The 23,812-nt window shown below is 38.8% G+C and overlaps 1 protein-coding gene across 1 annotated transcript in view; it reads right to left on the reverse strand.

The window, feature by feature from the left end:
- Positions 1-23,812, reverse strand: part of grid2 (glutamate receptor, ionotropic, delta 2) — a 460,903-nt gene that overhangs the window by 202,926 nt on the left and 234,165 nt on the right. Inside the window, exon 4 of the mRNA XM_046034186.1 lies at positions 11,290-11,495. Coding sequence (XP_045890142.1) covers positions 11,290-11,495 — 206 coding nt within the window. The remainder of the gene's footprint in view (positions 1-11,289; positions 11,496-23,812) is intronic.

A 23,812-nucleotide genomic window follows, 5' to 3' on the forward strand; every position in this document is an offset into this window, starting at 1 on the left:
GGTGAGAGAGAAAGAGACAACCGATAAGCACATTGGCAAACTGAAAGAGACATGTGTGATGACAAGCTCTCTCTCACACACACACACACACAACTAAATCCGTATCATCTCTAAAGTACTTACTGGTATCCCCATTAGTGGCTGCACTAGCAGCAGTCAATACCGCTAACCTTTGGTGCTCCTTGCACATACACACACACAAACAGCCAACCTTTCAGTCCTTTAGCAGTAATGCTCTATAATCATTGTGCTTCCAGCTCCATGTGCACAGATAAAACCTTAATGTCATCACACATCACACACACACAAACACACACACGCTCTATTTGTTGAGATAAGAACATAATGCCATCTCTGTCTGGTGATAAAGTTCAAGGAGAGAACTGGAGGCCAGCCCTTGAAGTGCCCTTTTAACTGCACTGGAAAGTGGAAGGCAGGCGACTGTGTATGTATGTGTGTGTGCGTGTGTGTGTGTGTGTGTGCATGTGTGTGCGTGTGTGTGTGTGTGTAAGTCTGTTTTGTGTGAATCCATGTATTCATATACAGTATATGGAAGATGACACAGCCTCAAAGGTACATTCACCTTAAGTGGACCCTGCGGTAAAATGGATACTGTAAATATAAACTTTAGCCCTGCCTTATTAAATTTGTTTGGTCATGGATCAGGTTATACTGAGTGTGCTAGAAGCTGGCATATGACTAACACATTTTAATTGTTGTACTATCATCAATGTCGTCCAAGTTTAGGATGGTACAAATTTTAGTATGCTTTTAGGGAAACAATACACATATTGCTTGGTGAGTATATATAAATGTGTATGTTTGCTGACCCAATCTAAATGCAACTGTACAGAAGACTGAATCCCTAAAACGGGACTTTACTATGGAAGAAAGACTTCTGTGTGTGTCTTATTTTTCGTTCTTTAGTAATTACCATTTCTCTTTACCTTTCTTTTAATTTACTCTTTTTTGATCCTTCAAAGTCTATTTATGTCTTTGTATACATCCCTACCTTGTCTTTCTAAATCGCTTTTCCACTGACCTCTACCAAGGAACAAAACCAAATGTCAGTGTCATCATGCCATGCATGTGAGTATTAACTGGAGAATAACCCAATAGCACTGAGCAATCTTTACTGAAGCTGACAGTAAGTCCATTAGCTTTTAAGGTTTTGTAAAATAAGTCAAGTCACCACATTTATCAATTTAAATGTATTTGAAAACACCTTAATCTTTGTTGATCCCTACCCCACCTCACCTTGTCATTTTACCTACGTCAACATCATCCCCTACTTCCCTACTATCCTGTCACTCATCTTTTTCAACATCATTTAATTTTTTCGTAGCTTCTCTACTTAAAATGTACTTCAGTGCACTTCTGTCTACCATCTCTCTGTCTGTCATTCGTCCTTCCCTCCAAGTTACACCCTACGCTACATGTCCCATAATTGTAAATGTCAGGACTTTCTCCTCATGCTACATTGCCAAAACACAGACGTCACAGGAATGACGTAACACCAAGATGAAGAAAAGCTTAGTAACTCAACAAATTCAATCAGACAACCCACATATTATCATGTTAATTACTTTCATTTTCTACCTTTCAATTTATTATGACAATGCCTGGCCAATCCACTGCCCTCTACAGCTCGGTGGTAAAAATTGACTCTAACATAAGAGAATGGAGAAAAAATGTTGGCCTTCATGTTTCAGTAAGCAAAGAAAAAGAGGACCTACATAGAAGGACACAAAGGATGAAAGCATATTAAAGATTGAAATTTCTCCAATTTTCTTTCCATTTTAAACGACATTGACATTTAGTCAAACGGCCCAGATATACAGTAATTCTCTATGTAACTCAGTTCTCAACATAATTAACAAATATCAGTCAGACAGATTATAAATCTACACCAAAGTTATTAAAGCAAGCAGTACCATAGCACAGAATAATCCAAGGTACTCAAATATATGAAAAAAAGACAGCTTCACACTTTCATATGAAATGTTAAAATAAGAAGATTAGGTAATGCTTTTAGATCAATTTTTCTCTTACATCCCAGACTGCAAGTGTATCCTTAATATAATATAATATAGTATAATATAATATGTGTCCTGCAGAAATTTTCTCCCTTTTTTTGACTGTAATTGACAGCCCACATTGTCTCTCACAAGCATATATTTCATGAGCCTTGGGACCAAAATGAATCAGAGGTAATTCATTATAAATTGTGGAAAATTCATGCACAGGGTGTTGATAAGAAAATACATATTCATCAATGGCAGTGGAGCAGGGCAGAATCACAACATCTGATTTAAGGCTCCATTTGCAGAAGAAGCCTGCTAATCCCGACCCCTCAGGGATGATTGTAGAGAATGAATCAGAATGTATTTTAAAAGGTGATCGGATCTGTACAAAAATTGCCCATGACCAAGGAAATTGCTCCGCACAAGACAGATTTCACACATTAGAGAGCATATTTTTGACTGATGCTTCACCTGTGGTCAAGGATGCAACTTTAATTTGAATATTCTACCCATGTCTAGCAAGGACATAATTGAGATTAATGATAACGTGTATCCCAATCATAACTCTGTATATTAAATATTACTATTTACTTTAAAATGATACGTTTGATTTTTTCTCCTGAAATACTCTCCAGACATTGTTCATCATGGTTAATAGAGTCAAATAATGACTTGCTCTTAGTATTGTATAGACAATTGACCAATTCTTTGTTTCCCTGCCTCATCTGTGTCACTTTCATTGAAATCAAAATAGATGAAAATGGGGGAAATGATTGTCTGCCGCAGAAATCAACAGAAGTGACAGTGAATGAGTTACCCATAAAGTGCCAATCTGAATATAATCAAAAAACATCCTCTACTAAATTCCATTGTGGCTCATGATCCAAATTCCCACCAGTGTCTCGCTTTTCAGCCTGGCCATTGCTCTTTCTGTTTCTTATTTCACTACCTCATCAAAGGATTTATGGAATCCTTTGATAACCTACAACATTACTTTAAATTGCTCAATTCATTCAGTAGCAACTATAAGGTTCCTTGCCAGATTATTTTACAAGCTCCTTTTCTCAAAGGCTTTTTGTGTGATCAAGCTCTACATTTAACAATAAAAATGTAAAATATACTGTATGTAATAAACATAAAAAAAGGGAACAGTCAATCCCCGAACACCCACACACCCATCCAGGATGCCTATTTCTGTTGTCACTTACATAGTAACAACTGCAATCCACAGCAGTGGATCTTTCTCGTACTGTTAGTTTGTATAAAATATGATGGAAATTTGAGATATAATTCTTACGTCATCAAATAATGTAGTAATGATAAAGCACAGTGGAGGTCCCTGTGGTTGTTTTCTACATGTAGTAATCAAATGCCTGTGCAATGCTGTTATACAGTTTGACCAAGTGGATTGACAACTCAAATTGGTTTTTTTTATCTTTCTCATCAATTGAGCATCACTTCAACAAACAAAGTGGTACTATTTAGGAAAATCAAACTCAACACAAACTAATAATAATTATAATAATAATAATAATTTTATAATAATAGACCTTTAAATGGACAACATGCATTCAGACGAAATTAAATGACTGGCTGTGTTTATTACAGTCCTGTGACCTGATGTTTTTAATTTTTGTGTAAGAGCATTCGATTCATTAAGAGCTGTCAGGATGTGAATAGAATTTCTACAACAATAACAAAAACACAAATAAATTGCCTACCCAAGCTTTAGTACTGTAAGCGCCTTTATACAATTTCCTGTTCAAAGTGACTGCTTACGTTTCCACGTTCATGTACAGTTTTGAATGAGTGCATGTGTACATAGACGATTTTGTGGTGACAGTTATAAAGCAGAAATGATTGTTGAACATATAATAAAAACAACAGCCAGTGGGTTCCTGAACTGATTTAAATCTATTTAACAATAGATTAAGTTAATACAGGTTAAAGTGAGATTTTCGGGTCCCACATACTCACAAAATCTATTTGCCATAATACATATAAACACAAAACATACATTATGTAACACAAAATTATTCCGGTGTACAAAAGCACGTGCCATTTGTTTAGTGAAGATTAGTAGCAATGTCAGGATAGATACTAGATATTTTCTTGTAATGGATTGTTAGAGAATAGACATGTTTACAACAATATTTTGAGAAGTGGGCAATGACCTACTGCAAAATGACCAGCAGGAAAATGAGTCACATTTCTTGCATAGTCATATTACTTACATTACTGTAGTGTATCAGTGAACACTGCAATATTAAAGGGGAAAGTTGGTGGTATCTTCTTTGAACACTGAGGGGTCTCAAGCCTCCATCCACCTAGGAATTTATGCCTTTTTAATCACGCAATACTGGTCCTTGCCATGTATAACAGTTATGATGTAAATTATAGGCATAAGAGGCATACTTTAGGTTTCCCCTAACCCTTCTTGATATAAGGAGTGAAAGTTACTTTTGCCGGTGCATTTCAAAATAAATTGTTTTTAGCAACCGTCTGTGTCTCTTTCTCTCTCAGTGCAAAGAATGCATGGAGTACACTTGTTGAAAAATGTGTATGGCTTGCCATGCCATAATTGTCTGCGATTCTGGTTTCAAATATTTATTTAGAACAGCTGTTTGTTGTTTCATATATTTATACATCCAATATTTGTGCGTCAGACCTCTTTCAAAGCCTATACATTCTGCTAGCTGGTGGTAAATGTCCATATACTGGCATTTGTAGCGTTAATCTCCTTACTTTGAAACTGAAATGAATTTTAGTGGCTCTATTACTCTTTCAGACTTCAATAGAGTTTCTATGACTTTAACTTGATGACCATTGCACTATAATCAGTACGACTTGAGTGGGTGGGGTGCTACAGTTTAAAATTAGAGTAATCAACAATAACAAAAAAATAAAGCATGAGGAGAAGCTCACACATACAAAAAAAAGAGTAGAAATGTACAATCCTGAAGGTACAACTCAACAACTTTCCCAAAAACATAGCTGCCAGCAGAGTCCCCCACCCTGACTATATTAACAAAATTCCACCCACTGAGTAAAATAACTTCCAAGTTCCTTGTCTTCCAAATGCCTTTTCTTCAGGCTATTCTAGACATGGGAGGAGAGAAGCATAGATCATATGTCTTTATATACCATTTCTGTCTGAGTTTGGGGAGCTGTCAGAAAAAGAAGAATGAAACAGACCTGGAAGTACGATCAGAAATACATAAATAAGTAGAAAGTTCGACCAGGTTGGTATTACAATCCATCAAGTGAATGAGCCAAGGCAAGGAAACACCCAGCAATCCAAGATGTATTCAGATGTATATGCTGGTGATTTCACATTGTGTTTAATATGTTGAATGTGGTCATAAGAAGCTGTCACTGAGTCCTATTGACATTTACACTATACAATATACACTTACATTATATAATCTTTGTTTATCTCCGGTCAAACATCAATACAAGCTCTATAATAGAATAATTTCTGGTTCAGTAATGAAAGACAGTGGACTATGATGCGAGCAGCCTTTACTTTAGCAAAAACCTTTGCAGTTGATACAGCTATATTCATTAATACATTATTCAACATGTCTTATACAGAGTATTTTCCTTCATGTTTCATTTGCGACATCTGTCATCTCTGGAATGATCTCCAACCCATTTGATGGTCCTTCAAGTAAGAAATGTCAGTTAAAGAGAAAACAGTCCAAAAATGGCAACGTTTTAAAGTTTTAACGCTTTGAGATCAAATGGCAAAATTCATATTTTCCACTTCTTTGCATATCTAATATGAAGTCTATGTGTGTATATGTGTGTGTTTGCGGGAGAGAGAAAGTGAGACAGAAGACTAATTCTGCGTATATTCTTACTCATAGCAATATTATATCTAATATCTAATTTCCAAATGCCAATACTTCATATCATATTAATTCACTCATTATCTTATGATACTCTTGTAAAGAAAATGAATGTGTGGCAAGAAAAAAGCACTGACTGAAACACACATGGACAGAACCATGTGTTTTTTTAATAACACGATATCCTATAAATATCAAAGACTGTTTTCTTCTTACAAATTAAAGAATGTGACAAGGCTATGGCAAGGCTGTGCATCTATGAAGTCCTATTCTATTCAGATTATGCTTGGTATACCACAGGTTACACTGGGAACACTCTCTGCAAATGGCGCTTCTAAATGCTCGCTCCATAGCAAACAAGTCGTTTATGCTTAATGATCTCATCATGTCTAAGAAATTAGATTTTCTGTTCCTGACTGAAACCTGGCAGAAGAATATGGATCTTGGCCATCTCATCAAGCTCTGCCCGAAGGATTACACTTCAGCTTGCTCAGAATTTCGAGCCGCTGAGGAGGACTTGCTGTGCTGTTCATCAGCCTCTTCCTATGTCGCTTAGTGAGCACTGGGTTTTTCATTTCTTTTGAACTACAAGTGATTTAAGATGGACAAACTAATCATTTTTACTGCGTTTTAATATCACGTCTCAGTCCTGCAGTGGTCCTCTTCCTTACTCTCTAATAGGAGCTTCTCAACTAATGTTGGCAACTATGCCTCTTCATTTGAAGCTCTGTTATGCAGTGTGCCCTAAGGCTCGGCCCTCAGTCCCATTCTGTTTGCCTTGTACCGAATAAACAACGATTCTTATTTTCAGATGATTATACATTAATGAAAACATATTTATGAATATTATATTCCATTTTGGCCATATACTGCCAATAGGTTCCCCCAAATCTTACACATTAGTCCTTTAAAACACATTTATCTTGTCCCATCACAACAACTCCCTTTTCACCTGCCTCAGCAAAGCATCCCTGGATCTTTACAAGAGGTGCAAATGCTGCTGCTAAGCTTTGACCAGGTACTCTAAAACGTCTGGTGTGACAACGATTTTGATTTCTCTTGACTTCACAACCAATTCAGAATCCAATTCAAGGTTCTTGTGATCACTTATAGAGCTTTGTATGGTCAGGCACATATCTACATTAGAAATGTATTGCAGCCCTATATTACCAGCAGGGTCCTAAGGACATTTGATCAAGGTTTATTGTTTTTTTCTTGATGCAGGCTTAAAACTAAAGGAGACTGTACTTTTGAGGTTGTGGCTCCTAAACTTTGGAACTCTCTCCCTTTTGGAGTTAAGATCTGTGGATGCTGTGGGCACCTATAAAAAAGCAGCTCAAGAGCCACCTCTATTCCTCTGTCTACATGAATGGATAGAATAGGGAGATGAATGTACCAGCAAGGAGCCTTGCTGGCAGTGGCTGGTACACTCACCCACATGTACTAGACTGAAAAAAGCAACAGAGCAAGAAAATGTTAAATAATGCAGAAAATTGAATGAGCAAGTTGGTTGTGAGAGTATATGTGCGTCTTTGTGTAGTAAAATGCATGGATATGCAAGGTGGAATACATTCTACCAAGAATCCAGCAGATATTGAACAGCATTTCCTGCTGGTCTCACATAACAACAGGGAAATAAAACTCACAAATCACAGAAAAGCAATGACGAAGACTCAAAACAGAGTCATAATAAGGAAAAGATGAGCCAACAGGCTGTTGTTAACTTAGTTTGGCTTCTTTCTTACATTTGCACTTTTTCATATGTGGTCTTAAGTGCTACCATCAACCAAACATTGAGTCATTCTGTTATCAATCTATCAAGCCAACAGAATCTGACTTTTAAATTCAGCAAGCACAAGCAAGTTTTCCAGAACATCATGCTATCTGACTTGGTCAATTTAAAAAATCAACTTATGTTCAACAAAGCTATCTGAACAAATGTAACTGGGCCTAAAAACCAAATCATTGGTTAACAACCAGGCAGTTTTTAAACAAGAACTTATAACAATGGCCAAAGAAAGAATAATCACTGTCCTGTACCCAAGTGGTGGCAGTTTAACAGCTTGTAGTATATATTTGTTCACCACATTTCATTTTAAGGATTACCTCCTGTGTTAATTTGTAGATTGCTTTGTCCCTTATTTTATTAATTCCTTCATTTAGCTTTGTTTCCTTTTATCCCCAAGTCTTCCAAACTAAAGTAGAAGTTGTCCTTTTGCAATTGCCTCATAAAAAGCAGGTTAAATATGATCGCTACAAAGATATGAATATGATCTGCCAGGCACTATAGTTATCACACCTTTTCAAGTCTGTGTTAAAACAATACTGACATGCCCATATGTACACCGGAGTTACTGGTTGCTTTTTAGTCATTCGTCATGCCCATACTGGTCAGGAAGAAATCCCTTCTCTGTGCAAAAACTAATTAGTTAAAGTTAATAGGAGGCTTTGGCAATTCATGTTAGAATAATCATGTGGGTATCTACCAAAAGTAGTCTTTCCAATATAAAATCTCCTCTTTCTGCTTTACTGTTCATCTTTTCACGGCCAGTTTGGAGAGTAGGGACATTAATGAGACTGAAAACTGTTTAAGTGTACCAATGAGTATTGTTTGAGAACATGATTGAAAAAGAAATTAACATATCCTTTCAGATTTGGTAAGGGTTAGGCACAAAACCTACTTTGTTAAGGTTAGGGAAGGTTAGACTTAAGCACTTCCATGCACTCTCTTAATTGTCTTCAATCCTCTAATCACTCTCGTAGCTTGCCATATCTCTCATCTCCCTTTCTCTCTCCTTCTGCCAAGTCTCGTAATTTTGGAGCAGCTTCTAACATCAGGGCCCATTGCATCTGGATGGGAGGTTCTCTCTGTGACAAATGACCTCACACATAATTCTGATAAAGAAAAAACAAGGTCGCAGTCATGTCTCTCTGCCTACCTGTGTCGGTCTTTCAGTCCATGTATCTGTCTCTCTCTCCCTCACCACTCCTCACTATCTTGCCAGAGAGATATATGTGACCATCTATCTTTGCCCATCTCCTGATACTTTATCTCGTCCCTACTTGATGTCTTACTAAATTAGATTAAATGACTGATTTGTCAACTTTCCCAAAGAAAACAGAAACTCTAGAAAACTAATTTGCTTTTGCTATTTCACATATTGTAAAATAGCTATAGCGATTGTCCATACCTATTGTAGATCAAAGGCCTGTACTACAAAGCGAGGTAACTGGGTTATCCAGTTAACTTCAGGAGTAACGTTGTGACTTTGGAACCTCCAGATTTACCAATACAATGCAAGGTGGATAGCGCTGCTTCCCGTTACGGCTGCGCCATGTTACGGCTGCGCCACAGTTTTGTTCCGTCCTCTGCCCGGCGTCAACTTCTACTGGAACACTCAGAAGCGTTTCAGCAGCGGAGGGTGTAGCCTGACCCACGTTATTGACTTTGTCTATTGTTAATTTGTCTTTCTACTACCTTCTTTACAGCTTTCTGCTACCCAGTTTTATTCCGTAGTCTGCATGGCTGCATATCACCACAGGGAACATTTCAGAATCAGAGCATTTTGCCTGCCTGATTTTGTTGACATTTTGTTGATTTGGTTATCAGTGCTTGCTTTTTGTGCTTCTACTATGATTAAGGAAGCTACATAGTTAAATGGTTTCCTTTTTTTCCTGTTTTAACTGTATTTATTGTTGTTTTATGACAGGGAGTCTGCACAGAGTATTTTATTTAGAAAATTGACCAAATTCTCTATGCTGTTCTGTTTCTGACTTCCTGCCTGGTTCCATTTGCTCTGTGCAGCTTGGAATCTGTCAAAAAATAGACCCGCTGTATATTCTCTACAGAGCGGGTCACAAGTGCAGTGTCCGTTTACAGGAGCCAAAGTGATGCCTGGGCGGGCCAAATTAATTACATGAATAAATAAATACTTTGATAGCGGCTGATAGTTTTATCATAACATTTAAAAATCACTAAAAGGTTTCCTTAGCACGATCCAAAAGTGTGAATCCTTGAGACACATTGTCATAGTCCTCTGGCCAGCACAGTGCACTGACTTCAGTGTGTTTCCATGCTGCGCTTACAAGGCTAAGACTACACACACACACACACAGAGCCACACTTATACACATTCACAGGCACACAATAACACCCCAACTTTCACCTCCCCCGTCACGCCTCCAACCAAATTAGATTGTGATTGCTCTTTCTGAGGTCACTTTTAATTAAACTGAGATGAGAACATGACACACGGGATTAAGCCCCATCCTACCACTTCAAATTATGAATTCATAACTAATGCTAGAGCCTATTGCTTTCAACCATGACCTCCATATCATTTATGTATAAGAGCAAAAGGAACTCCCCTAATTGTCTTCTTCTGAAGAGATAAAGAGCAGGATAGGAGGGGGTGGGGATGTGTGTGTGTCTGTGTTTGAGCACAAATGTGTGGGTGTGGGAAAGGAGTAGTTTAAACACTCATTAAGGAAATAAATATGTTTGAATATACAGTATATACTCTGTTTAAACGTAAATTGTGCAGTATAACGTGTGTGACTGTGCACACTAAATGAATAGTGACTTGACTTGACTAGAGAGAGAGAGAGAAGCAGAAAGTAAGAGAGAGAGAACAGAAGAGCATAAAGAAACTGGAATATTGTCCTATCTCTAATGTAAATTTTCATGAGTGCCATGGCATGTTCAGGACATCATGAATAATACTACATTGCACTTGAGAGAACTAGCTGCTATAATTTCAGCTGATCTGATTAACTGGAAGAGACTCAGAGAGCTTACTTGAGTCAGAGAAACATCCATGAGCCTGGTAGCATGAATTATCCATGTATTACCATGTGAGATGAAATCCCTTCAAAACAAACTTGCTTACCTAAAATACACAAATGTCACGTAAAGTCAACACTATTGTGTTGATGTGTATTACAGTGTACTAAACTGTATCTGTTGTAAACTGAGTTCTGAGAAGTGTGGAATATGAACTCGTGATACAACATTTAAACCTTAACAAAGCCAGAACCTGCCTTTTGGTAGGATTTCATGCATACAGGCAACAGAGTCTGTCTGAGGAGTTCTGCTTTACTCTTGACATATTTCCTGCATTTCTTCTGGCAGATAAGTTGTGGTACAGATGTAATCAGTTACACAAAGTTTGACCAAGAAATCAATTCCTGATTGATTCCAGTCAAGTAGAGAGCTCTACTAACCTACACAACTGTTTTCTTATTCTGTATGAAATCATTTAGATCCACAACACATGCTAACCTCTCAATAAATAGGGCTGTAAGGCTATCTGGTTAGCGTGCCACTCACAGACTGAGAAAAGCTTGAACTACTGTTACTTGTGTTCCACCAGTTATTAACTGGAAAATGTGGGACCAAAAACCACCCTCCTTACCTCAGTGATAAAAGCCTTGGCAGTGGCTGGGCTCATGAACAGCACGGCTCTGCGTAGTGTATCCCTGTACCGATGCAGCTCTTCCACACGCATTGTTCTGAACAGACTGGTGATCATCATGTTGATATTAGATTCCACCTTCTGAAGTGATACGTCCATTCCCTGCTGAGAGGTCCGGTCCAGGAAATCCTCAATGCCACGGATATCTGGAGAAATGAGATGGAGATACAGGTGTGACTACGCATTTGGCTCTAGAGGGACACACATTGAAAGTATTATGCAAAACAAAAAAAGGCAGAGAGACAGACATACACCTGGTCATACACAGATATTTAGCACAAATATTAAGACTATGACTGATCACTTTACACTGTATTCTGTGCTGTAGCGGATTGGTTATCTCTCTGCATGAACAGATTCAGTAAATATCTCAATTCATGGGCTCTTCCTGGTAGTGATTCCTTGCTACTAGTGCATTTGTATTACTCATATTGTATCCTTTGAAATAATCTGAGCTAAGGCTTTGTTGCCAGAACTGTACATTTGTCAGTACTGAATTCCTTTTTATGAAGACACTTACAAAGCATTCTGTAGAAATGTCCGCTCTTACACTCACACACAAACACAATAACATGAAAACAAAAGTATATGGTGGTGAATCATTGAAAGTGAGTGGCATGTTTTTGCCTTTTTGTCTATTGATGTTGATACTTTGGTCTAATGATATTGACAGACAAAACTATCAATAGCAACAGACATCTACCAAAATTAGGGTTTAAGTAAGCTTTACATTTATTACATTTTCAAGCTACAATAATTGTAGTAACACTGTAATTATCTCTACAGAGTATGTGTGTGTGTGTGTGTTTGTGTGTGATAAATATCAATTATACAGTATATTTGCATGTGTGTGTTTGCTGGTGTGTGTGTGTCTTACTTCATGTATGTCCTACTTGGTATGTTGAACAGGAATATACAGTAGCACAACAAGCACAAGGGGCTGAATCTCAACCTTTTGGAGTGTAATGTTTTACTGTAATTAGGGCTGTCCCCTACAAAGGATTTACATAGTCGAATCAGAATCGTTAAGTCCTGTCTATAGTCGACTGATAGTCGAATCATGTGTGTTTTTGTTCGCGTTTTGTTTGATTGCGAGCCGAAGCTAAACTGAGGCATATCGTTGACCATTTTACCTCTCTTGTGCAGAGTTCTTGCCGTGCTGCCGACAGCTGCATGCACGTCGCGGTTCCTCGCGGGTCTATTTCAAGTAGCGGCTGTTTAAAAACGATATAATATTCTCGGCACAACACTGATGATGTCTCTTCAGCAAGTTTTCCTCCTGCCACTGCACACATACACGCTACACCTACACATGCTCACTGACGACCCAGGGTTAGGGTTACAATTTTGGATTCATTCACGCACTTTAAAAACATTTATTGGAAGTTTTTTTGTTGAAATGTACATTGTAATAGGCTTTATATTAACTTATTGGGAGAAAACTGGTAGATCTATGTAAAATCAGACATTGAGCACCCCCATATTGCATAAATGGAATGATCCTTGTTTCGCTGCGAAGCTTCGACTGTGAGATTGACAGTCGAATCAGGCTCCGCCCATCAAAGCGTCGAATATTTGGCTATTTGGGGTCAGCCCTAACTGTAATTTAACAGAATAACTGACTGTACTGTAAATGACTAAAGTCACCTTAATTCACATGTCTCATTTCCTGTAGCTACTTCTACCATGGTCTTAGTCAAGGATCTGTTCTTTCCCCCCTAATGCATGCCTCTTCTTGGTCAAACCATTCATAAATATAAGATTGCTATCTCTGCTATGCTGATGACACTCAGCTTTATCTACTGCTAAATCAAAAGTGATGAGGGTAATTTGAAGACACTGGATGGTCAGAAACCAAATGGTTAAAACCAACTAAAATTGATATTTGTGTTCTGTAATAATTAAAAACCTTGACCAACTTGCTAACAACAGTATATGCAAGCACCTATCTTCTGAAGTAATAAGTGCCAGGAAGTAAGACCAGTGCATTGTTCCTAAATTTAAATTTCATATTGGTCAAACCAGAAGTGATGCATTTTAAACAAACTTTTTTCTTCCTAATCCAAACTTGGATGCTTTAGTCTAGTAATGTTGTCTTTTATCACTTTAACTTTAATCAGATAGGAAAAGCGGTTTGATGTTGTGGTGAATATCTGAGGATGTCTGTGCTGTTCGGACAGGTATCCCATTTGTGCTGAATCCACTAAATATACAATAAGAGAACAAGTTCACAGAACAGTTTTAGATTAAAAAAACAAACTGCTCTAATTATCTCTATTACGATAATTAAAGCAGGATGCTGGTGTCAGTATTTTTACTGCTTGGACCCCTCTATTCTTAATGAGCTACATTGCAGGTCAAGGTAATCCTAATTAAGGCACTTTGGTTGAGACCACTGCTAATGATGTCAGAGGATGTCCGTGTGTGTGTGTGTGTGTGTGTGTGCGCGTGTGTGTGTAGTTATGTAAGGCAACTACCTAATGATGTATTTTATATGGAAAACGGATGACACTGCCGTCATTGCCAGTGTCATGGCTGAGCAATTAAGTGGATTGATTAGACTTGTTAAGGGCCAGAGGGCTGGGGCGATGGTGTGATTGCATCAATGCTACAATTTGGAGGTTTAACAACATATTAAGAGGAGAGACACCATGCAACAACATTGATTAACAAGGAAACATATTTAGATAGAAGACAAACAAAATCAATATCACAATATCAAGCAGTTTTCTGATACTGAGAAGATTAAGAAAGAATGTTGTCAGTCTTTCAGTCACAACAACATGACGTGTCATGAAGAGCATGACAGCAAAGTAATAGTTTGTGAGGGAAAGTTGAATTATTTCTTTTGCAAATTCATTCCAACATGTACGCAGCAGCACATACATACACATATACAGATGCACAACTCCAGAGGACAACTGTTGGGCATCTGTTTACAAGATAGTTTTCAATAGGAAAAGACCTACAGTATGTGTCTGCCTGTGCATATATGTGAATGCATGTATGCATGTCTTGCTGTGTTAACAGAATGAACGAGTGCTAAATTATAGCTTTATAAAAGGTATAAAATAGGTATTTTAAAAATATTATTTCTGTGTACCCATGTCAACTGTCATGGTTTACTAATTGTGACATTGCTGTCTCTTTGTGTACATGTGATTGAGTGTGATGATGAAAAAGGTAGATGAGCAAACAGAGACATCAAGATGGCATATTTAATGGCCAAACAACACTGCTCTAATCTGTGCACAGAGTTATCAAGCCCATTAAAATCTAATTACTATTATTAATTAGCAGGTATAATAAATTGTAGTAATAGAAGCAATTACTGTTTAACTATATTGTCATTGTAAACATAATCATCATCACCAGTGCTGTTACTACGAATGAGCTACATACCATGAATTAGTTGTAAAAAACAAACAAAAAAACTAAAAAAGACAAACAAAAGGATGATTTCTGTATTTATAAACCTGTGCCCTATTTACATATATTTTAGAGTTGAAATGACTAGTAGGTACAAAAGTTTGAAATGAAGGAGAGGAGTTTGTTGTTGTCACGGCTGTCGCTGTCACCTTTGTGTTTCCCCTTTTCTGTCTCACCTCTACCAAGTAGGCTGTGTCCCTGTGGAATGAAGACCCGCCTACTTCCTGGTTTCTGGGGTGCTGACATCAGTCCCACCCATTGGTTCACTCTGTTTCCACTCAACCAATGGCTCGTCACCACATTGATTACCTCCTGCTCATAAGGAGAGTCCACCTGTTGCTGGAGGCAGCTTGTCACCGCCTATTGACTTGTGTGCTGCTGGTATTGACTGCATACTTTGCTTGTTAGCTGTACATTGTGTTTAGTGAAACAATTTGCATACCTTGTTTGTTAGCTCTACATTGTGCGCAGTGGAGAAATTCACTTAGTATTTTTGTTTACTATTGCGTTAGTTTTCATCAGGCGGAGTGGGTGCTGTGCTCTTTGTGTTCTTTTTGTAGCAAGAATCAACTCTGCTTAAATAGATAGATAGGTACAGGCCTCCTTTTGAGGACCTTTTTATTTTAACTTGGTTTGTTATTTTCGCAGCACCCTCATCCACCCTCCTTTTGTTTATTGTTACCTGTCTGCATCTCTGTGTTACCAATAAAAGTTACCTTTTTAAGATCTATACCAGTTGTGCCTATATGTTTATGGCCCCCACTCCCCTAGACCAACAGGGGGTCGTAACAGTTGTGTATGTAGAGCTTTCAGTCCGACCCCTTTCTGAAGTTGAAAATATTTCTCTGTTTGTCTATTTTTTTAAAGTAGATGTTTTTAGCAACAAAAGCCACAGACATGTGAGTTGTGATCAAGTTTCTGCTAATATGACAGTTATTACTTAGCAGCAAACCAAAGATTACACTATAATCTTTAATTAGACTGAGAGGACAGCTGATTTGGTGGTTGCCTAGCAACATTAAAAAACCGCAGCGCTTAGCTCTTTCGAGTTTTCGAACCTGCAAAGCGCTTTCTGTCTGATCGGGACCTGATTCTTCTTTGTCCTTTTATAGAGGTTGGCATTACCACCACCTACTGGATTAAACAGTGCAAAATATTTACAGTTCCACCCAAAGTGATTCCATTCACATCTGTAGTCCGTCTAGTTATTTTTAAGTTATTTCTTTTCTATTTTTGTGTCTATACCAGCATTCTCGCGACCCCCTGGGGGGTCCCGACCCCCAGGTTAATAACCACTGATGTAGAGAAACTGAAAGCAAGACTTTATTTCCTAACATTACTCCAACACAACAAACTCCACCAGTGTTTCCTACAACAACTCGCCACTCACGAGATTTCAGAGCAAGAATTGTCCTTGAGTGAGACTTCAGTTTCCTGTTAAGCCAAAGGGTGTCACCGGGAGTCACTTGTATAACAGTCTGAGCCTCTACGTGGCAAACAGAAGCACTATTTGTGGATGTTATTTTGACGGGCACAACTGCCCCAAGGAATACTTTGCAGCCACTAGAGACAGTTCGCAATTGCCAGCTGAAGTCATCTACTGCACAGTTTCCAAAACTTGTACCTACTAGTCATTTCGACACCAAAATATGGCCCAGGTTTAAAATTATCCTTTACGGTTGTGGGAACAAAAATCACTATACAGGTGGCCATTCAATTAAGATTCATTTGACAGAGGATATATTTTCCCACAATAACAATGAAAGTGCTTCGATTCCCAAAGCTATATCTTTCATCCCAATAAAAGCACACAATACACAGACAAGCACAAACACATAGTGCACACAAGCACGCATGCACACACACACACACACACACACACACACACACACACACATACATAGAGTACATGCTTAGTACTTTTACCAGTCTAAGAAGATTTAATCCTAGTTCTTAAATATCCGTATTTATCATGGCACAGCTACTGCTATTTACTGTATGATCAATGGTGCCAAGCAACATAAACATTTTACACTGTCTGACTGATTTATGTTCTCTATGGTAGGAAAGCTTTGTAAATCAACAGAATCAAAAAGCTTTTGTCAACAAACAAGAAGAAATTAAATAATGTAGAGAACCCCATAGAGCATATTACTTGGTTGCTTTGTCTTATGCATGCTATTCTTGCTCCTGTTTTTGTTTCACATTACAAATAATATAATAATAATAAATAATGTGTGCCCTTCTCACCAATCAGCCTGTGTGTCTGTAAACTTTGTCTTTGTGCTTTATGTCATGTCTTTCTACGTTTAGCAGCTATAGGCCTCTTTGTCGCTTGTACCTGTCAGACATTTTCTCTATCTGTCTGCTTGGCTGCTGACTGACTAAAATGTCGTTCTGGCTTTATTTGCCATCATCAATCCTTTAGCCACCCTGACTTTTAGTACAGGTTGTGTTTCTAATGCATTTGCCTTGCTTCAGTCTCCAGCTTGAAAAAACAAACCCAACTGTCTCGTCCATACAGCTCATTTAAACTCAATACACAAAACACTAAGCAATGTATTTGTAAATAAAAACCGTTATATTTAAGTTAAGGGAAATGTGAGAAATACTAACTTGTATATAGGCTATAAACAATCATTAGTTTTTTCAATTGCTAACCTGCATTGGTCAAACCTGAAGTCACATTGTCAAAACTCTTCACACAGTCAGCGAAACAGAAGTGTATGTGGAACAAACTGTGAATCATTTTTCACTACCTGCAAAACACTATATTTCTGCAGCACATTTTTCAAATGCTTACACACTGTGTCCAAAACTGTTAAAAACACATTCAAAACAGAATGATTTCAAATATCCTGCATTTTCGCTTTGGTACATTTCTAGAATCATCCTCAACATTTTCAAAACTATTTGTGTTGGTAAACTATGGCTAAGCTTTGGATGACAATGATTGATAATGCACATGGCTGCACTTTTTCTGTATGGCACAGGTCAATTTCAGCAGTACAGAGTTGTACATTTCAAGGGATTGGACAGGATTCGCAGTTCCGCTTTTACTGTATGCACTGTAATTTGTTGACAGGGCATGTGATTGTGATGCAGAAAATAAAAAACGAGACTATTTTACAGCACTGCATAGCACAACGGAAACAATTACAAAATAAGAAATGGGAACATGGAAACACCCCCTCAGGTTGACATTCCTGTCTATTGGGCCACAGGTTCTTATTCACATCACAACATATCTTCATCAATTTACTGTAGGACACATTTACAAAAAGTCTAAATCTAATTGTTTGGTTGAACAAGTATATTTTGAGACTTGCATAAGTGTTTTGGTGGTTTGAATGACTTTTGGAGGTGTGAATAACTGTTTGGCCAAGATGCATGTTGGTAATACAGACTGTGGGAAGAGTTTTGTGGCTTCAGTTGTGACCACTGCATCTTAGCAATTAAAAAAAAAACTGTAGAGTAACTTAAAATCCTTCAGTTTCTCACATTGCTGCAGCAATGTGCAGGTGTACTTCATGACCCTGTGATCTCACTGTTGTGTGTGGTTACAAGTGCAACGAAGCACACCCAACCATACCCAGCAGTGATACGTGTGATATTCAGTGTAGGAATGTTTTACGACCACCACTTTGAAAGAAGAAAGTAATTGACTTTTAAATGTAGACATATCCTGGTCCAATTTTACACATTAATAGTCAAATGCATCCGCATTCCTTCCATCAAAGTCCGGTTGAGTTCCTGCCTTCTGCCGTTCAAAGGACAAGGCTTGAGCATGTACTCCCCACCGCTGAGCGGATCATTGCCTCTCAGCTTCTTTCCATCAAGGAGCTTCAGGACACCATAGCGGATAAAAAAGACGGGTAAAATTGCCACCGACCTTGCCCACCCAGGCAACCATCTGTTTGAGAAACATTCCTCTGAGAGACAGTACCGGTCCATTAACATCATGATCACCCATCACCTCAACAGCTTTTTCCCCAAGCACTGTCATCTTACTCAGCCACTTCTCCCAGGTCTCCCATGCAAAGACATACTGTGCATCCCCATAGTCCCAGGCCTCTTCATCCTCATCTAATAGATATGACTGTATTACTGCTACCATGCTATTCCTTGTCACCTAAGTGGTTTTTGCAACATTTTTAAAAAACCTTTACAGTGTCTCAGTATGTCCCTGAGTCACTTCAGGTTATGTAAACTATATCACTTTTTTTTGGTTAAGGAACCAAATTTCGCAAATAAACAAGATTCCATGTTTTCTTCTGTGTCCCTACTGTGTCATAAAATGTTGACTTTGTACCTCTGCCATTCATAATAAAGAACAAGGCAAAGATTGAATTGATACAACAGTTTGTAAAACAGAGCTCTAGCCATGTCTCCATTGATATCCTTCAAAGTGTACCTTTTCCCACCTTGCAATATGCCACTGTGGATTAGTGCTTTTCAAGTGTTATACAAGTGGAACTGAAGAGGCATTTTGCAAAGACAACTCAGTCAACTGGAATGGCTTCCATAATTCCTTATAAAACAAGGTTGGGGTTTGTATGGTAAGGTTCTCAGTGTGTCCCTTTACCCCATTTGTCAGGCTTCCCTTCTTTCCCCTCTATCCCATCTATCCTCCAAGTCCCTGGCTCAAAGTGAAAGCTAGAGTTAATGTAGTGTAGCAGCCAACAGCACGCAGGGATTTCACCTGCATGTACCGACCAGCTCAGCGGTACTCAGAAACCACCACTCCTTTCTCCCCTGCTTGCTTTCCCCTCATCCCTCTCTCTTCCCTTGGCTTTTCATCTAAAACCTCCCTCAGTTTTCCCTGTTTGCTTTGTGTTCTCTCAGGCTAAATATCATTTTGTGAGATGAAGTCCAAGCTAGCTTTAGAGTAGAATAGGCAGGCTCTGTGTCATGTGTAATGTCCATCAATTCCACAATGAGGAACAATGTTCGTCTCCTATTCAGTGCTGATTTCTTTTAACTCTGAGTGAAGTGATTTTTAACCAAACCCTATAACATTAGCAATGACTGTGATATTTCCCTTAACTTACCAAAGTCATTTTAGTTGCCTAAACTTAAACATACCTTAAAAGTACAATGTCTATGATATGGCCAAATTTTAGTTTTTAACAGAATATGAATAAGTAACAATTCTGACGTTATGTCAAAGACTTGTTGTAATACCATTTGTCAAAGATTTGTTGTAATACCACTTGTGCTAAAGAGGTAATAGTCCAATAATTTACAGAACAAATAAGCTATAAAACAAAATATTAAAAGAAGTATTGTGTCAAGACAATGCCCATGATTTTATGTCATTAAATACCTTTTGATAGGAAATAAATTATAGGTAATCTAAATAAAGCTGTTGCTGGAGTCTGTACTGAGAACACCCCTTTAGGGAGGATTGCAAAGGAGGAGAAAACATTGATATGAACTTTGCACTGTGAAGAAATGAAACGGACGAACGGTCCAAAAGGAGGTGTTAACACATCCCATATTAGAGGTGATTCCCCTGAGTATGGAGTAAGGGGGAAACATCAAACATCTGCAAATGAGATTCAGCCCTGGTTGTCTGTCAAAGCCTCCCCGCTCCCCTGTTCTCCCTCTCTCATTCCCTTTACTTGACTTAAAATCTTCCCCACCTTCAAAAAATAAAGAATATACCATACATTGGGATTGAACGCCTTCATTCTGTATCTGACTTTACAAATTCAGTCCTTTCTCCTTCACGTACTTCTGCTTTGTTTCACCTGTCCTCTTCCTGACATTTAAACTCTAGGCTTGAAACTGCTGTGAGAATGCTGTTGTGGAATAGCCAAGCCAATAGCCAATAGAAGAGGCACTATTTGTCTGTCCATCCATCCATCCATCCATCCATCCATCCATCCATCCGTCCGTCCTTTTCCCAATGACGGTTGTTTGCTCTCCAGAAGGGAGTGAAGTTTGTTGGCTCATAGTCTATTTCATAATATTGGGCTCCTCAATGCTGAGAAGTACAGGCAGATTCTTTTTCATCATGCAATTCCATCAGGAAGGCATCTGATTGGCCCCAAATTTATTCTGCAGCATGACAATGACCCTAAGCATCTAGTCTTGGAAGTGATGGTATGGCCACCACAGAGCCTTGATCTCAACATCATCGAGTCTCTCTAGGATTATATGAAGAGAGAGAAGCAACTGAGGCTGCCTTAATCCACAGATGGAGTGTGGGCAGTTCTACAAGATGTGTGGGCCAAACTACCTACAGAGCTCCACAAACTATGTACCTATAAAAATTGATGATCTTTAAAAGGCAAAGGTTACACTGAATATTGATTTAATTTAGATTTTTCTTGTGTTCACTCACTTTGTATTTGGTTAATTGAATTATTATCAATATAATCAATTAACATGTCTATTTTTGAAAGCATTCTCACTTAATGGCATTTTTTTCTCTACCTACCTAGTACTTTAGTACTGCATATTTATCATACCATGTCCATACAAAGTAGTCACTCACTAAAACGTTATATTTGAGTATTTTACAACACTGTATAACAGTGGGTATACTTAGGATAAATGGGAAAAATACCTTTTAAAGGCAACAACACAACTAAACCTCATTTTCAGGGAGGCATTATGGGAAAAAAGTATCACTTTCAATAGAAATGTATATTTGTGCAACTGCCTCTCATGCTATCTCCATTCTGTTCTGTTCTGCTATTAGACCAACATACTTATATCTTTGCCTTGTCTTTCCCCTCAGCCTTTACCTCTGGCTATCCTTATCCCTGCCCCAGGCATTTTACTGTTGTATGGCTCAAAGGCAGTGATTCAGTGATTCTTAAAATATGGATGAAGCTTCAAATGGAATGCAGGCCTGTTTCTCGTAAGCCTGGGCCTAGAGAATTAATTCATCAGCTGAAGTAGTGGCTGAAAAGTACTCAGCCTTAGGGATCTGAACCATAACTTGGGAAGTTTACCTCTATATAGGAAATAAAATGCTTAAGACCCTGAAGCATCAGTAGTCTTCCTGACTGCCTATTGCTCCCTAAATCATCTATTCCTTTAGATCTACGTGCCTATCTTAGTCCACCACTCTTTTACTTTATTCACTTCCTTCTATTCCTCTCTTTCACTCCCTCAAAGCCTTGGGCTTCACATTCCCAGAGTCCCCACAGAGAGCTTAACCAACACTTGTAAAAAACCAACACTCTATAAAAAGGCTTGGCACCTTTTAGGTGTGCATCACCTTCCCTATCTCCCCAAATCTTCTCCGGCTTTTAATGCCCCCCACACCCTCTTCTCTGACTTTCAGATACCCTGAGTGTAAACTTCTCTCCAATTCCCTCGGCTCTCTTCTTTCTTATTTCCTTCCAATTTTTATGACTTACTTTGACTTCCCCATGACCGGAGCTACTTGGACATTGTCTAAACTTCTCATACTACTTGATGATTATGAATACTCAATTGCAAACACTCAGTTGTATCCTGGAGTCATTGGGTGTTTCGGGTCTTGCTACAGACACCCTCATCAAGGCGACCCAAGGTTGATCAAATCCCGGCCTGTGACCCCACTTGTCACCCTTTTTTAGCCAGAGCCATCTGGATGCTCTCACTACCAACTCCATGTTGTTGTTCATAGCTTCTCTTCTACATACTCCTGTAATGCCCGTATAGCAAGAACTTAATCCTCTGTGGGGTCCATCTGCAGATGTCCTGCCAGGTGACATTCCACTTCATCCAGGCGCCCTGATTTCACATTGCTACTGTTCTGCTTGCTCACTCTTCCTCCACTGAAGCGCACATCTCTTTTTGCACCAACGTCTGCCTCTCCTTCCAGTTTGCTGTGTCATACTGGGGTGATGCTATGCTCCCTAGTCCATCCCGGCTCTGTGCCACAATACCCAGAAGCGGCCTGTGCTTCAGCTGAGCTTCTGCCTGTATAACTGCATTGGCTGCTCTCCACATCCTCCCTGTCCTCAACACAATCCCTGCCCCAGACACTTTGGTGTCCCTTGATCTAGTGTACTCAATGTGTTCTCGTGTCCGTGGCACGATAAATTCCTCCCTGACTGAGCTGAACGAATGCCTGAGCGTATTGCTGTTCCGATACAGTCCGATGCTGCGCAGGCTGCGTGGCAAGCCCAGCCATCTGCGAAGATAGCTGCTCATCTTACGTTCAAAACCTTACACTGCCGTCATGGGGAATTCATAGATTAGCAGAGGCAAGAGGATTCTTGCGAGGATTCCATGTTGGTAAACCCAGGCCTTGAATTTTCCGGGGAGCCCAGACCTGTCCACAGCTCTCAGCCAGCCCTCGAGGTCCAGCTCTAGCTTTCTCTTCCTGAGTCTATGATGCAGGGAAATGAATGCTATATTTTTCTTTCTGCAAATATTATAATATACAGAAATTACAAATGTAAAGTGCAGACACAAACTGTCTGTTACTACATTGATTATATTCAACGTGCTTGTAAAATGCAAAAAATGTCGCAAAAAACGATGCTGAAGAACAGCAGTTTAGAAGTTTAAGAAGTTTAAATTCTGTAGTGCTTCCAGTGGACATTGGAACCACAATGGAACTATGAAGAACAAGAAGCTGTGCCACAACCGGAACATGGACGAACAACATTCAATGGATACTTGGGGTGAGATGCTGTAGTGTTTTCCACACAATACGGTTCAACATGATAGCATGGTTAAATTAACGAGTAATGAAAACAAACAAAAGTGAGGTTTAAATGGCCCCTGAGTTTCAGCATGACTTGAGTATGATATGTGAAAATTATGGAATAAATACTGTGTTCAGTATCTCCTTCCTCCATTCCTTTCCTTTATGGCTGGCTTTTTAGCTGTTTAGGTTTTGTCCTTTTAAAATGCCCTCGCAGAAGTCTGCAGTACCTCCGTATTCTTAATGCTGTTGGATCCCCATCTCTCTCTCTGCATTGAGTTTGCCTCTCTTTCTGAGCACTCTCTCACTTACTCAACTTTTCACTGCTGAAGACATTTCACCTCCAGTGTCCTCCAAGGATGTAAACTACTACTCTGG

The sequence above is a fragment of the Micropterus dolomieu genome, linkage group LG21, assembly GCF_021292245.1.
Source record: "Micropterus dolomieu isolate WLL.071019.BEF.003 ecotype Adirondacks linkage group LG21, ASM2129224v1, whole genome shotgun sequence".
NCBI classification, from domain to species: Eukaryota; Metazoa; Chordata; class Actinopteri; order Centrarchiformes; family Centrarchidae; genus Micropterus; species Micropterus dolomieu.